Raw genomic sequence first — 16,209 nt, 5'->3', positions numbered from 1 at the left:
AGTCTCCTGAAGCTGCCAGTAATCATCTTACCATCATGTGGAAAAGCATCCCTAAGAATGAACAGAAGAAAGCAGAGTCAAGAGATGGAGAAGGGACAAGTTTCTGGGTGGAGAGCCATGCCTGAAGCCAGTGTTGCCCCTTAGTTTTCTAGTTCCATGAGCTAATAAATGTGCCTTTTTCTTAAGCCAGTCTGACTTGAGTTTCTGTCATTTGCAACTGAGAAGAGTCCTGGTTTCTAATGAAATGTTTACTGTCATTAAATTAAGTCATCCACTTGAGTAACTTTATGTACAAGAATGTGTTCAGAGCTGTAACCAGGCAATAGGAATCCAGAGAAGACGTTGAGAGTCATTCCAACTGAAAACTGAGAGAATCACAGGCTTTATCACAGACATAGTATTGGGGCTGAGCCTTTAAGGATCAATAAGTGGGGCTACACCCAAGGGTACAACATGAATGAGCTAGAGCACAACCTATGAACCCAGACAAAAAACAGACACTGATTTATGTGAGATGGAAAAAAGAAGAAAATTAGAGAGATATAAGGCCACATAAAACAAAAAGAAATCTGATACTATAAATTTAACTTACTTGGAGATATTTTAGTAGGCATAATACATACTCAAAATAACCTCTCTAATAAATATATTAAGTTATTATAATCTATTGTGCCAACTCAATGTAATTTATATCCCTTTCAAAATATACCAATGCTTGGGACTTCCCTGGTGGCGCAATGGTTAAGAATTTGCCTGCCAATGCAGGGGACACAGGTTCGATCCCTGGTCTGGGAAGATCACACATGACGCGGAACAACTAAGCCCGTGCGCCCCAACTACTGAGCCTGCGCTCTACAGCCCACGAGCCACAACTACTGAGCCTGCGTGCCACAACTACTGAAGCCCACGCACCTAGAGCCTGTGCTCCATATAAGAGAAGCCACTGCAATGAGAAGCCCACACACTGCAATGAAGATGAGCCCCTGCTCGCCGCAACTAGAGAAAGCCTACACACAGTGACAAAGACCCAACGCAGCCAAAAATAAATAAATAAAATAAATTTAAAAATAACCAAACCAAGGGCTTCCCGGGTGGCGCAGTGGTTGAGAGTCTGCCTGCTGATTCAGGGGAGGCGGGTTCGTGCCCCGGTCCGGGAGGATCCCACATGCCGCGGAGCGGCTGGGCCCGTGAGCCATGGCAGCTGAGCCTGAGCGTCCGGAGCCTGTGCTCCACAACGGGAGAGGCCACAACAGTGAGAGGCCCGCGTACCCGCAAAAACAAAAAACCAAACCAAACAAAACAAAACAAAACCAATGCTAGCCACCCTCCACACCCAGAATTCAGTCTGGAACGTCCCACTGATGAGATCTAGAGACTTTGGAATTAAAAGGCACCTTTGAGCTTAGCTTCTCCAACAACTTATTTTTCTTTCCAGCTGAAAAAAATGAGGCCTGGAGAACAAATGAGATTTGCCTACATCACATGTGAGAGTCACAATAAGAATCAGAACTGTGTTCTCAGACTTTTGCTTCACTGCTTTTCCCCTGCATCATACAGACTCTCATATAAATTCCTGGAAATAATCAGGCCCTGATCCTTAATCATTCTACATCTTAAGTCTCAACACCCAAAATATAAACAATACAAAGATTGCTTTTAGAGAATGACTAGGACTACCAGATAGGTAAGGGGTTACTTTTTAAAAACAATTTATTTATTATGATGATCTATTTGAGCAGAGAAACTATGTCTCTTTCATTACTGTTTCCCTAGCACCTAGCAAAATAAAGGTTTATTGTATATATGTTTATTGAACATCTAAATGTATAACATACTGAGCTAGCTTCTTTAGGACCATAAACAGTGAGTATTTACTACGGGCCTGGCACTTTTAAGAGCTCTGTGTGTATTAACACATTAAATCCTCACAGGAACCCTACATTATCCCTACCTCACAGACAGAGAACTGAGGCACAGAGAGGTTAAGCAACTTGCTTAAGACCATACAGAAAGTAAAAGATGGCAAAGCTGGGATTTTAAGAACTGATAAAGCACAGAGTCAGCCTTGAAGAAATTTAAGTTTTAGAATGGGAGGTAAGAGACACACATTTAAAAACAAACAGGGGCTTCCCTGGTGGCGCAGTGGTTGACAGTCCGCCTGCCAATGCAGGGGACGCGGGTTCGTGCCCCGGTCCGGGAAGGTCCCACATGCTGCAGAGCAGCTGGGCCCGTGAGCCATGGCTGCTGAGCCTGCGCGTCCAGAGCCTGTGCTCTGCAACGGGAGAGGCCACAACAGTGAGAGGCCCGCGTACCGCAAAACAAAACAAAACAAACAAACAAAAAGCAATGATAATTTTATGAAAATACATTTGCATACAGTTAAGTGAATAAAGTGCTGAAGAATACATATATTAATAGTATGTTAACTTTTATATAAGAAGGAGATAAGAAAATATATCTGCTTGTCTTTAAAATATATCTGCTTATCTAAAAAAGAAACACAGGAAGGATATGCTGGAAAACAAGAAAGTTTAATATCTAAAAGGAGAGGGGAGAGTGAAGTGGGTGGGAATTGAGAGGAAGTGACACTTCTGAATATATTTTTTGTACAGTTTTGACTTTTGAAAACATATTAATACTCTATATATTCAAAGATGAAATTAAATTAACATGGGGAGACAATAAATATATCATAAATTTTTTTATAGTTTGGTTTTATAGTAGTATGGGCAAAGCAAGGGAAACATTTCAGATGCATTACAGGACTAGGGAAATTAGGAAATGCAGTAATGTTGTTGGGAGACAGAGTTCTTACTATGAAAAAGAGATACAAATGTATAATGGGGAGAGGCAAGGAAGAACCCGTAAGAATGGACTGAAACTGGACTTATCAGTGTGAACTCATGATCTCTAAAATATGTATGTGAGCATATACATGGACACACACACACACACACACACACACACACACACACACACACAGGTGCACGTATGTGTACTTGAATACATTTCCTAGGCCAACAGGGCCTAGAAGCAAAGATACCCCAAGCGATGAGCACACCTAGCATCCAGGTTTTGTCCTGTAATATCAAAAAGGAACCATGGCTCCTTGAAGAAAAGGTTCATTCTGGAGAGAAATACGGAAGGTACAAGATCTCGTTATGCCAGAAAATAAGGAAATATTCAAATAGCGGGGGCATGTCACACAGGAGTCAGCTTGAAGGACAATTTGAACAGCAAAATAATTAAGGACAGTAATGAATTACAAACCAATGGGGGAAAAAATAGAAACCCATGAGACCATATCAATAACAAACAGATAATAAAGAGATAAGGGGAGAAGGGAGAGCTCTTAATTCTAAGTAGAATGCCGAGAGCTCACTGGTAAATGTGGAGCATGTACTGGGATTGAAACAAATCATCATTCAGCAACCATCACAGTAAAGACTGGTGCAGCAAGAATTATGAATAGTTGCTAAATCTAGGATGCTAAATCATGAGGAGCAGGATATTTGTATGGTCTTAAAATGTCTCCCCACAGAAAGCTCATTAGCAGCAAAGGAACAAAATCATAACTATACAGTGAGAAATCAGACAACACATCACCAATAAGGGACAAATGGACATCGTGTGCCTCTAGATATGGTACCCTGTGCAGGATACAACATCACTTACAAGAATGCATAACCTGATTTTAATCATGAGAAAACACCAGACAACACTCAAATGAGGAATACTCTACCTTTATAAAGGGGGAAGGGGCTTGTATTTCTCAAAAATGTCAAAATCATAAAAGACAAAGAAAAGCTAAGGAACTCTTCCAGATTAAAAGAGACTAAAACAAACAAAAAAACAAAACAAAGCAAATATAGATTAAAAGAGACAAAGTACGTGACAACTAAATACAATTCGCAATCATGTACTGGCTCCAACATTAGAGGAAAAAGTTGGATATGAAGGACATTATCAGATCAATTGACAAAACTGGAATGTGGACAACAGATTAAATAAAGTATGGTATCAATGTTAAATTTATTGCAGTTGATAATTTGTGTGGTTATAGAAGGGAATATCCATATTCTTAGGAGATACATATTGAAATATTTAGGAGTACAGGGCTATAATGCTTACATTTTACTCTCAAAAAATAGTCCCAGGGACTTCCCTGGTAGTCCAGTGGTTAAGACACCACACTTCCAGTGCGGGAGGGCATGGGTTCTATCCGTGGTTGGGGAACTGAAGATCCCGCATGCCACACGGTATGGCCAAAAAAAAAAAAAAAAAAGTCCCAATAATAGTAATAACGTGTGTGTGTGTCTATGGGGGAGGTGGAGAGGAAGGGATAGGAAGAGGGAAAGAGAACATATTTGCAAGCACAAATGATGAAGCAAATGCAGTGAAATGCTAATAGGTGTATCTGCATAAAAGCTATATGAATGTTGTTTGTACTTTTCTTGCAACTTTTTTCTAAGTTTGCTATTACTTCCAAAACAAAAAACACTATAACACAAGCTAGAAAGTGCCATAAAGTGCTACAGACAAGATGAGGGAGAGGAGCTGCTGACGCAAGGTTCTGAAAACCTTTCTTGGAGAATGCAGTGTTTTTAATGGGCATGGGAGAGCAGGGTAACTTCCCTGAAGCATCCTATTCCTTACCGTGGGGTACGCAAGAGGTGACTCTGATGACTATACAATGGCTATCAGCTCTCCCTGGCCAGGAAGCAATGTGTGCTGCTGCTAACCGATCCTAAGATATTTCTCGAGAAGAGGGTGAAGAGGCAGCAAGCAGCCCAAGACCCAAAGAATACTGTCCCAAGAGCTGGCACTGGTGTATATGCTAGGCGGTTACTACCCTGGAAACAGTATCTCCCGACCCACTCTGAGCTTTGACTGAAGACAGCTCAGGCGTCACTACCAAAGACCAAGGTTCAGGCCATGGACTCTCTCATTTCCACAAGCTAAGTGGTCATTATCTGAGTTACTGGGCTCTGGGAAATGGCAAACTCCAGCTACCTAAAGGCAGGGGCCACATCCCATCATCTCAGAATCACTCAGAGCCCTGAGAACAGTGAGCCCTCAAAAGAGCACTAGCCCATTGGTATCATGATGGCTGATGAGTGCTGCCAACTTTAACTGACCAATGCTATGGCCTAACTTAAGCTTTCAGACAAGCAAAGCATTCCAAATGGAAACAGGTGAGGATGGCAGATGTGTTGGGGGGCTGGGGGTAAGGGGGTGCAGTGTGAGTTTAGCACACTAACCTGCGAGACCAAGAGGGAGACAGGAGGTATGGAACTCAGAATATACCCTCGGTTTTGGTGACATCCTTGCCAGGAATTTACAACCTTACATTCTTTATCCACTAAATATATATGTAAAAAATTGAAAATCAGCAAGAAGGAAAACTTACCCTAGTAAGCTTCTCTGGTTTGGAGGAGACATGCAGCTGGGAAAATACCTCTGTTATCTCTTTGGTAAAGTCTTCATCCCCTAGAAAAACAAGTCCCACATAAAACACTGCAGAAAGACTGGTGAGGATCATTGCAGGGAAAGAGAAGAGGAATGATAGTAGCAGCTGTAGCAGTAAAAACAGCAGAAGCAAATTATATGAGCAAGGTGCTTTAGTGCTTACAGAATCCTTTTATGTATATTTTACTGATGAATTCTTCCAATAGGCTTCTAAAAAAAATGCGTCATTATCCCATTTTCGAGATGAAGAAACTAGGGCTTGAAGAGGTTAATTTATATCCCCAAATCTCATAACAAATAAGGAGTCAAACCTTGGGCTTCCCACCCCCAGTCCACAGCCTATGCTCTTTGGATTACATCCTAGAAGTATGAATGGAAAAGTGATGAAAGCAGAGTACTAAGTGGGTAAGAGGCATGTGCTTCCAAAGAAATGGAATTTAAGCTGGGACATAAAAAACAAGTACAAGTTAGCCAGGAGAATGGAAGAGCTTCAGACAGAGAAAACAAGTACAAAGATCCAGAGGTGAAAGAAAGCGTGGCAAGAAGTTTAACATGGTTGGGAGTGTCCTAATGGAAGAAAGAGAAGAGGGGTAGAATGAAGCTAGGAAAGTAAGCAGGATCCAGGTAATAAAGGGCATCATAAACCATGGTGAAGAATTCAAACTTTTATTAAGAGAATGAGGAGCTGCTGAATAGTTTTATACAGAGACAGGTAAGTCCAATTAAAATTTTAGAAAGATCACTTTAGCTCCTGGTGGGAATGAAATAAAAAGAGAAACATGAAGGGAGGCAGGAAGCCTGAGGCAATATTCCAGGATCCAGATAAGAATAAGGGTAGGTAATAAGAAAGGAAGAGGATTCCAGAATGTTGGAAGGATAGTAAGGAAGCTTTGGAATAAGCTTGATGAGCATGATGTGGAACATGGAATACTTAATACCTGAGAAACATGCAAACAAACAGGTGAGTCAAGATCAAAAACAATCAACACATCCAAACAAATGACAGGAAATGGCTCTTTTCCTCTCTATTCATCTAAATCCTATCCAATCTCCTCTTTGAAGCCCAGCCCAAGTTTTCTCTCCACCAAAGACTACAGAGAGAAATCCTGTACACAGAAATCTCTTAGCACTTACAATCTATGTGAGTATTTCTTAGACACCAGTTCATGGTTACCAAGGCAAATTACTACTGCTTCATACATGCTTTCTCCCCAGAATCCTTAGGAAAAAAAATCTGTCTTGGTTCTTCTCTCTCCATCTGCTCTTCTGTCCTCTCTTGGCATTCAAGGCAGAGAATTCAAAGGGTTTAGTGATCCCAGGTATAACATAGTTTGGGAAAAGCCGATCTCACTAAATGATACAACTGTGACCTATATAACTCATGTAAACAACTCCTAAATCATATTCTACTAAAAACCTGACTCTCAGGAAGGCATTTTGCTTTCCCAGTTAAGCTCTAAATTATGTGAGAGAAGGGATGGATCTGAATCCAAGTGGGATGCAAGCACCTCAAAGGGTTCACAAAAAACTGAGTGCAGGAGGAAAAAAATGCAACTTTTACTTGTAGTCATTTATCTCATTCTTCAAGAAGTACTTTTTTAGGATGTACTTTAGAATGTAAATAATATATTACTATGGTAGTATATGTGTATAATTTATACACATTCAAATATACACATATTGGGTCTAAGTGCTCAAAAACCTTTTACTGCTAAGCGTTGATCAAAAAATGTTTGCATTTGCAACATGTATAGACCTGGAGGGTATTATGCTTAGAGAAATAAGTCAGATAGAGAAAGACAAAAACTATGTTATCACTTATATGTGGAATCTAAAAAACAAAACAAATTAATATTTAAAAAATAATAAGGTAAAATAAAATACAGGGGGAAAAAATGGAGATCCTTGTCGTGTACTCCCCAGAGACTTGAGCATAAAAAGCAGTTGCTGCATTAGAATAAAGCATGTAAGGATGGAAGGGAGACAGGGTTAGTGCTTTGGAGGGACTCAGGAGAGAGGCTGGCACCTCAAGCAGGAAGTCTCCTAAAAAAGTGAAGGCATTGAGTATATAAGATAGAGGGACAAGGGCTAAGGATGCTGATAGAAACTGAAGATAATCAACATCACCAGAACTAGGTTCTGTGGTTTTCTCTCCCCTCTGCTACCACTTTTTTAAAAAAAACTTCATTGAGATATAATTAAATACCAAGGTCAGTGTTGCATTCTCAACCAAAATCACTGCGGAGGGCCATTGGGAAGGGTGGCATGCAGCACTCCAGTGCTATCTTTGCAGAATCCTGATCTCAGGCAAACAGGGAATAAAAATATTATAGACACAAATACATCTGTTTAGAAATTCCCTTAGAGTCCTCTGAATGGTATTTAAAGATCAGGATTTCTGATCACTATGTGAAGCCAGATGTCAACTAAATTAAACAAATCCTGTTAGGCACTATGTACAAATAACCTTAATTAAGTTCATAAATAACCAGGGATTGTCACACCAGGGCTTAGTTAAGAACAATGGAGCAACTTAAGCACATCAAAATTAATTTATAGGTTTCCTGCTAAGTGAGACTTTGAAAATGCAGATCTTTATTTATTTACTTATGCCATCCTAATAATGAAAAGAATAGCCACCATTTGTTGAGTGTTTACTATGAGCCACACATTAAACATAATATTTTATTTAGTCCTTATAACAAACTGAGAGGAATTAGCTACCTCTACTCACAGTTGAGGAACCAGACACTCAGGGTTAAGTAATTTCACAAAGTTGCATGGCTTAATAAATGGCAGATCTTGATTTAGAACTCAGGTCTAACTCCAAAACCCATCCTTTTATCCACCATGCTTATTGCCTTCTCAATACCTCAAGACAGCTTTAAAAACTCATATTCAAAGACCATTTCATATCAGGACTCTTTTACATAGAGTAAGATACCATTTAGCAAGATATTACATAACCAGACAATTGGTTTCAGAAGATGTGGTATATATACACAGAAGGGACTACTACTCAGCCATAAAAAGAATGAAATATTGCCATTTGCACCAACATGGATGGACCTAGAGATTATCATACTAAGTGAAGTCAGAGAGGCAAACACAAATACTGTATGATAGCACTTTTATGTGGAATCTTAAAAAAAATAGTACAAATGAATCTATATACAAAACAGAAACAGACTCACAGACACACAAAACAAACTTATGGTTACCAAAGGGGAAAGGGGAAGGGGGGATAAATTAGGAATATGGGATTAACAGATACAAACTAGTATACATAAAACAGATAAGCAACAAGGATTTACTGTATAGCACAGGGAATTATATTCAATATCTTGTAATAACGTATAATGGAAAACAATCTGAAAAATATATGTATATAATTAAATTACTTTGCTATACACCTGAAACTAACACAATACTGTGAATCAACTACACTTCAATTTTTAAAAAAGAGTTAATGTAATTGGAGAGATTTATTTCAAGGACAATCACTGCATATAAACACACTACATCCCTCCCACTCAGATGCTGGATTTCCATGTTACCTTTCTTCTCTTCCTCCTCTTCCTCACAGAACTCTGCTAGGGAAAATGCTTCTTTGAGTTGCTCCAATTCACATTTCAGAGTCTCCAATTCTTCTCCACTTAGAGAATTAAGAATAGATTTCACCTGAATTGATATAAAATAGTAAGTGGGAGTATGAGAGAAAAAGAAAAACATTCTCAAATGAAGAGGCTATGGATCATATTAAAATTAAAAGTATGAGTTCACAAGCTCTTCCTCAAGAACCTTAATACAAGAGGCAGGTCATCAAAGAAAGGTACGGAGAATTGTGCTTCCAAAAATAATATAAGCCAGAAATGTCTGGAAATTATTAGTGCTTAACAACAGCTTAGAAATTAGGAGGAAATGGAATAGTCTTGAATCAATTAAATGCTAACAGGTAACGGTATCCAAACTGGCAGCTTAAGCCAAAGAAACTTATAAAAAGAAAAAAAAAAGAACAAGATGAAGGAAAAATAATAGATATGCTATTAAGACCTCTTTGTTAACCTGTCCTTTTTTTTTTTTTTTTTTTTTTGCGGTACGCGGGCCTCTCACTGCCGTGGCCTCTCCCGTTGCAGAGCACAGGCTCTCAGCGACCATGGCTCACAGGCCCAGCCGCTCTGCGGCATGTGGGATCTTCCCGGACCGGGGCACGAACATGTGTCCCCTGCATCATCAGGCGGACTCCCATCCACTGCGCCACCAGGGAAGCCCAATCTGTCCATTTTTGTTTAAATTTAGAGAAACAACACTTGACTCATTCTATTTCTAGCAATTAGTTCAAAAATTAGTTTTTTTGTTTATTTTGGTACAGTATTTTCAGAGAGTCTCAAGCCTCTACCTGACATACATTTCATCCTCCAACTGCACAAAAGGAAAAGAAACTATGCAGTGTGCTTCTGCTTAAAGACTACTCCAGTTGAAATTTTTGGTTTGGAATTACCTTTATTTCACTTTCTCGGGAGAGCATCTCCAGAGCTTCTAGATGTGAAAGGCCTTGAAATTCATCAAAGAGTAGCCCATAATGAGTTTTCTTGTCCGTTTCCATGGTAACCTCATTGGTGGTCCATAGCTCTTCTTCCTCCTTCGCCTCTCTTAAAACCTGAAAGAGATCAAGGCATTACACTGCAACAAGTAACAAGAGCTTAAGGGTGAGTTCTGAAAGTCAAGGGAAGCAAACTGAGACGGGTAACACTGCCCTTTCATTCTTGGAATTGTGATTCAAATCGGATAGGCTCAGGAGCTGCAGGGAAAATATAATCACATAATTTGCTCCTAGACAGGGTAAATAACACCCCAGGAACCAGGTGTTTCTCTGACAGTGGTTTAACCATTAATCTAATAACAACCCTGAAAGGGCTTGGCATCTTATATTGCACTGACAAGAGGCTCCTGTAGAAAGGAAAGAGGAAAAAAAAAAGAACTGGGCATTTTTCTAAGCATTAGAGCTGTGCATCCCCTTACCAAAAACAAAACAAAACAAAACAAAACAAAAAACACTGAAAAGTCCTCAAAAGGAAATAATAAGAAGGTCCCAAATTACCAAAGGCAAAAATACAGATCAAAATACAGACAGGAATGCAAACAGTACCTGAGACAGTGTGGAAGTCCGGTTCATCAGACCCTTGGTTCTTTTAAATCCAGGATCCCCTTCTGCTATTACATCCATTGTCTTTTTCCCAATGAATTCTAAGGCATCCAAACCCCCACTGATAACACTCTTTCCCTAGGAAACACACGCAACCTCATTACAATAATACTGAAAAAAGATACCTGCATGTTTTCATTTCATAAAATAGTGGCTAACAATAGCAACCACTGGCAAGAACAAGGAGCAACTAAAACAATCATACAGTGCTTGTGGAAATGTAAAGCAGTATACCCACTTTGGAATATTATTTGTCAGTATCTACTACAGCTGAACATGTGAATATCCTATGACCCAGCAACTCCACGCATGGTTAAATATTCAAAAAAGTGTGTAAAGCTTCATCAAAAGTCATATAAGAACACCCATAGCAGTACTATTATAAAACGTAAAAGCTGGAAACTACCCCAATACTTACCAACCCTGGAATGAGTAAATGTTACATAGTCACTCGATGGAATACAACAAAGAAAATGGAATACACCACACAAACTATACCGTGGATAAATTATATAAACATAATGAGTGAAAGAAACTAGATACACTAGAGTACATTCTGTATGATTCTGTTCATATAGCAGGGAAAATTAATCTATGATGGCAGAAGACTGGATTGTGGTTATCTTAGACGGCAAGAGGGGGAGGCACAGAAGACTGGGAGACAGCACAGGGGAGACATCTGATATACCACCCTGCTGTTTCTTAGTCTGAATGTGCTCATGTCGTGAAAATTAAAACTGAACACTTATGATTTCACTCGTCTGTATACAGATTATACTTCAATAAAAAGTTAAAATTAAGGGCTTCCCTGGTGGTGCAGTGGTTGGGAGTCCGTCTGCCGATGCAGGGGACGCAGGTTCGTGCCCCGGTCCGGGAGGATCCCACATGCCGCAGAGCGGCTGGGCCCGTGAGCCATGGCCACTGGGCCTGCGCGTCCGGAGCTGTGCTCCGCAAGGGGAGAGGCCACGGCAGTGAGAGGCCCGTGTACCGCAAAAAAAAAAAAAAAATACACAAAAAAGTTAAAATAAAAAAGTACTAGCTATCTATCCTCATGTAGGAAAGATATTAAGCTTCCTATTTAATCCTTTCAAAAATGTTTCTAATCATCTATAGTTTTATAAGTATTTATCATAAACATCTCATTTTCCCTTTGCCTAAAAGATATAATTATGACAAAAATATTTTTGTAAAGCAGAGATGTTTTTCTAGGGCCACCAAACTAAGAATTCTTAGTCCATAAAATATTAGGTACATTGCCTCTCTATTACTCTGCATTTCCTGCTCCCTCTTTTACTTCTTTTAAGTTTTCAAGTTAGCTCTCACTCTACCCTAAGATCAAAGTGAATGATCTTCAGCAATTTGAATTCCCATAAGAGGAATCAGTCCCCATGACTTTTCAAGGAAAAGAAAGAGAAAGAGACAAAAACCCTTTATAATCATGGAAGGAAGCAGGCCACCTTGCAATTTTTACTCACTGTGCTCTGAACAGCAGTAGAGATGGTAGAGAATACCCCAAATGGCCCACTCATTGGAGAGGAGTTTTCATTCTCTTTGGCATTTGTCTCTCCTATAGTGGGGAAGGGATGTGTAAATATGAAGAGACAGTCCGTAAATAGTTTTGCTTTATTAGCATCTATATGAATTTTTAAAAATTAGACTTTATTTCCAACACACAAGGCCTTAGTACTTTTTGTTTTATTATTTTAAACCATTTGCCTATTTTAAAATAAAAGTTAAGGCAGTTTTTCATTTTCATTTCAAAAACAAAATCCAGTCTTTTGAACAACCTATGACATATATAACAGACTATATACTGTGCGATTCCATTCATATGATCTTCTGCACGGGTAAAACCACAGGGTCAGAAAACAGATCAGTGGTTGCCAAGAGCTAAGAATAGGTGGAGGGGAGTGACTACAAAGGGGCATGAGGGGATTTTTTTTGGGGGGGGGGAGGAATGAAAATATTCTCAAGTCTTGTCTATACAAATATAAGAAATATTCTATATCTGTATAATCACAATGGACTGTGATTACATAGCATAAACAGGACAGTATGTTTGTTAAAATATGTAAAACTATACACAGTTGGCCCTCTGTTCTATGGATGCTGAACCCGTGAATACTCATTTTACATAAAGAACTTGAGCATCTGAGGATTTTGGTATCCATGGGGGGGCTCCGGGAACCAATCCCCCCACGGATATCAAGGGATCATTGTATCTAAAAAGAGTGAACTTTATGTAAATTATAACTCAATAAATGTGACTTTTTAAAAATCCAGTCTACTTTAAACTTTATCCTGGAAAATTATGCTTCTTCACAGGATTCAGACATGCATTACAAAGATTTGTTTAAAATCTGTTCTATTTTATTAACACTAAAATCTCTTACAGGAGATCAACAAATAATCTATTGTAGGGAGGACTTCTGCTTCCAACTATGATGGATTATCTGGTGTCAGACTTGCCCTTCTACCATAGCATCTAGAAAACTGGACAAATATAAGAAACAATTACCTCCAGACATTGAACTACAGACCGTACTGTACTATGGTTCAGGAGAGAAGAGAAACAAATGATGAGAACTCTATGATTGGCTTGCTTTCCAGACCACAGCACAGGGAGGGGAAACCCAAGCAGAGCATGGCAGTCTTATTAAGTAGAAGAGACAGAGACTGGAATCTAGGAAAGCTGAAGCACCTGGAATTTGCAGGTCAGAGTACAAGCATACCTCATACCTTGTGTATGAAGCACAAGCACTTTATTGTGCTCTGCAGATATTGCTTTTTTTTTTTTTTTTTTACAAACTGAAGGTTTGTGCAATCCTCCGCTGTCAGATAATGGTTAGTATTTTTCAGCAGTGAGGTATTTTTTAATTAAGGTATGTACATTATTCTTTTTGACATAATGTTACTGTACGTTTAATAGCCTACAATATAGTATAAATTTTTATATGCACTGGAAAACCCAAAAAAGAATTTGTGAGACTCGGTTTTTGCGATATTCACTTTATTGCAGTGGTCTGAAACTGAATCCACAATATCTCCAAGGTATGCCTGTACTGGAGAGGAGGGAGATACAGAGGTAAAGAGTTCCAACTATCTACACAGGAGTGCCCTTGAGTCTTTGGCTGAATACTAAGCTGTTCCTGCACTGGAAAATTCCACGATACTGGGCAAAGAACTGCCATGGAGCTGTAAACTAAACAATGCCCAAAGCTCATGCTAGGCTGAGAGACATTTGACTTCCAACCAATCAAGTAGAGAGACCTAGTTAAACACCTGGAAATTAGGTAGAGATCTCAGAAGGGTCAGAGACTTGGTAGTTGATCTAGACTAGCACTTAACAATAACGGCTACTCTAGAAATCACCCTCAAGAAGTTTAAAATCGAGACCAAAAGATCAATCTAAGCTACAAATATCTTAACTGCCTTCCAAACAAAACTCACACCCTTTAAAGGACTACAAAATCCACTCAGCAAGGTAACATTTCTAATGTGCAGCATCCAATCAATGAAATGAAAATGTTATCTCTAAGCAAGAAAAAAAATGGTCAACAGAAACAGATTCAAATGACAGAGATGACAGTCAGGGACACTAAAATATATACATGAGGAGGTGAGAAATGGAAGACAAAAAAAGAAACAAATGGAATTTTTAGAGTTGAAAAATATATCTAAAATTTAAAAGTCACTGAATGGACTTAACAGCATTAGACACAGCAGAAGAAAAGATCAGTAAACCTAAAGCCACAACAAAAACTATCTAAACCGAAGCACAGAGAAAAAAGGCTTAAAAAAATGAACCATGGAACAGCACCAAAACTAACACATTAAAACATTTTTTCATGCCACAGTAGATTCAAATTCAGCTAACTCTTACTGGGCTCTTACTCAGTTGTGCCAAGCACAAAGCAAGGCAATTTTTACAATCTACATTCATGGCTTTACTTATTTAATGTTTGTAACAGTCCTCTGCAATATAAAATATCACCCAATTTCATAGATGAGGAAAGTAAAGAGACACCTGAGTGGTTAAAGCCAAAGATTCCAAATCCCATTTCTCATCAGTCCCATGATGCCCTGAATATCAGACAGTCAAAAAACATCTACTGAAAAAAATGAGCTTAACTATTCCATTTCAGTTTATAATTCTAGGCCTTAATGTTTCCATATACTGACCTGTTGCATACTGGACTTCAGATGAAATTTCACTGGGACTAGGGATTCCAAGGGAAGTCTCTGCCTTCTCAATGACATTTGAAATACCTTGTCCTAATGAGAAAAAATAACATTTTTATATTTGAATTTATTTGCTACTAGTCACCAAAACTGAAGAAACAAGCTGAAAATTAAAACCACAGATTTTAAAATTCATTACAACCAGAAGACATGTTATTTTGACCATATATAACTCATCTTTGGGAGTGTATCCTTACTAAAGGAAAAAAAAATTGATTCATTATCACCAATGAATAGTTTTATATTAATTCCTAAATGTCAACCTTCTAATGAAATACGTTACCAATTCTAGTGGCAGTATAAATCAGCCCATCATTACTAATGTATCTTCAAACTATAAAGCCTTTGAGTAATCATGGAAGAAGAATGATTAACAAAGTCGTTTTGAACACAGATCTGTAGCAAAATGCACACAAAAATGAATAAAATGACTGATGACCTTACCTACTGTGGCTACTGTAGCTGAGGCTGAGGAGAGCAAGGACTTGCCCCAACTTCCCCAATAGCCCCATCCGGTCTGGGGTACATCTTTGGAAACAGTCTCCTATTTTTCCCAGTAGCCAAAAAAACAAAGGCAAAGAAAAATGGAAAAATTAGAGGAAAATAAGAGTGTATATACAAGGTAGCTAATTATTGGCCAAAAGTATGGGTGAACAGATACGTATTAGTTGGCTCAAAAAGCGTATTGCTTGGCTGACAGATGTATGTTACCTTCAATGTAAGCACCACATAGCAAAGGCAACCACTCATAAAAGCATTTATAGAACTGAGAAAACTGTTTTATGGTTATAAAAAGAAAGAGATAGGTGCAATCCCAATTTGGTACTGATTCCGTATTCCTTTTAACCCTAATACTTTTTTAATCTCAATGCTTTAATAGATACTTTACTTTGCCTGCAGCCTGTGATGTCTGAACAGGGAGAACGTCTGAAGTCTCAAGGTCACTGGAAGGTTTGGACTCTGGTCTTTTCCGAGTAGAAGCTACAGGTTCTGATTTACTCTCTGACTTGGCACTTTGGTCAACTGACTCAAAATGCTTGGTTGGCTCACAGTTCTCATCTTCAAGGATGGAAGTTGCTTCAGTTATCACTTCAGTCTCAATATCATCTTTATCCGACATGATTAGATCATTGCCTGGTAAAATAAAAGCCCCCCAACCCCAAAAAATGAATTATATAAGCTTGTTTTTGGTAAAAGTTACTTGAATAAACTTTTTGAGATTATCGAGTCACATGCAGGTGTAAGAAACAGTACAGAGAGATCTAATATACCCTTCACCTAGTTTCCCCCAA

At 38.8% G+C, this 16,209-nt stretch overlaps 1 protein-coding gene across 2 annotated transcripts in view; it reads right to left on the bottom strand.

Moving 5' to 3' along the window:
• The window catches only part of FAM114A2 (family with sequence similarity 114 member A2), a 38,211-nt gene that overhangs the window by 18,632 nt on the left and 3,370 nt on the right, over window positions 1-16,209 (bottom strand). For both annotated transcript variants that reach the window (XM_027081479.1, XM_027081480.1), the window contains exons 2-9: window positions 15,807-16,051; window positions 15,362-15,461; window positions 14,858-14,950; window positions 12,151-12,242; window positions 10,619-10,753; window positions 9,971-10,129; window positions 9,027-9,150; window positions 5,411-5,490 (exon numbers count right to left, since the gene is read on the bottom strand). In XM_027081479.1, the coding sequence (XP_026937280.1) occupies window positions 5,411-5,490; window positions 9,027-9,150; window positions 9,971-10,129; window positions 10,619-10,753; window positions 12,151-12,242; window positions 14,858-14,950; window positions 15,362-15,461; window positions 15,807-16,037 (1,014 nt within the window). In that variant the 5' untranslated portion in view covers window positions 16,038-16,051. The remainder of the gene's footprint in view (window positions 1-5,410; window positions 5,491-9,026; window positions 9,151-9,970; window positions 10,130-10,618; window positions 10,754-12,150; window positions 12,243-14,857; window positions 14,951-15,361; window positions 15,462-15,806; window positions 16,052-16,209) is intronic.

Source organism: Aethalodelphis obliquidens, unplaced genomic scaffold (genome assembly GCF_003676395.1).
Source record: "Aethalodelphis obliquidens isolate GAN/ISIS:26980383/991018 unplaced genomic scaffold, ASM367639v1 scaffold45, whole genome shotgun sequence".
Classification (NCBI taxonomy): Eukaryota; Metazoa; Chordata; class Mammalia; order Artiodactyla; family Delphinidae; genus Aethalodelphis; species Aethalodelphis obliquidens.
Note: the sequence above shows the minus strand (reverse complement) of the source record. Positions and strands in the feature narration are given on the sequence as shown.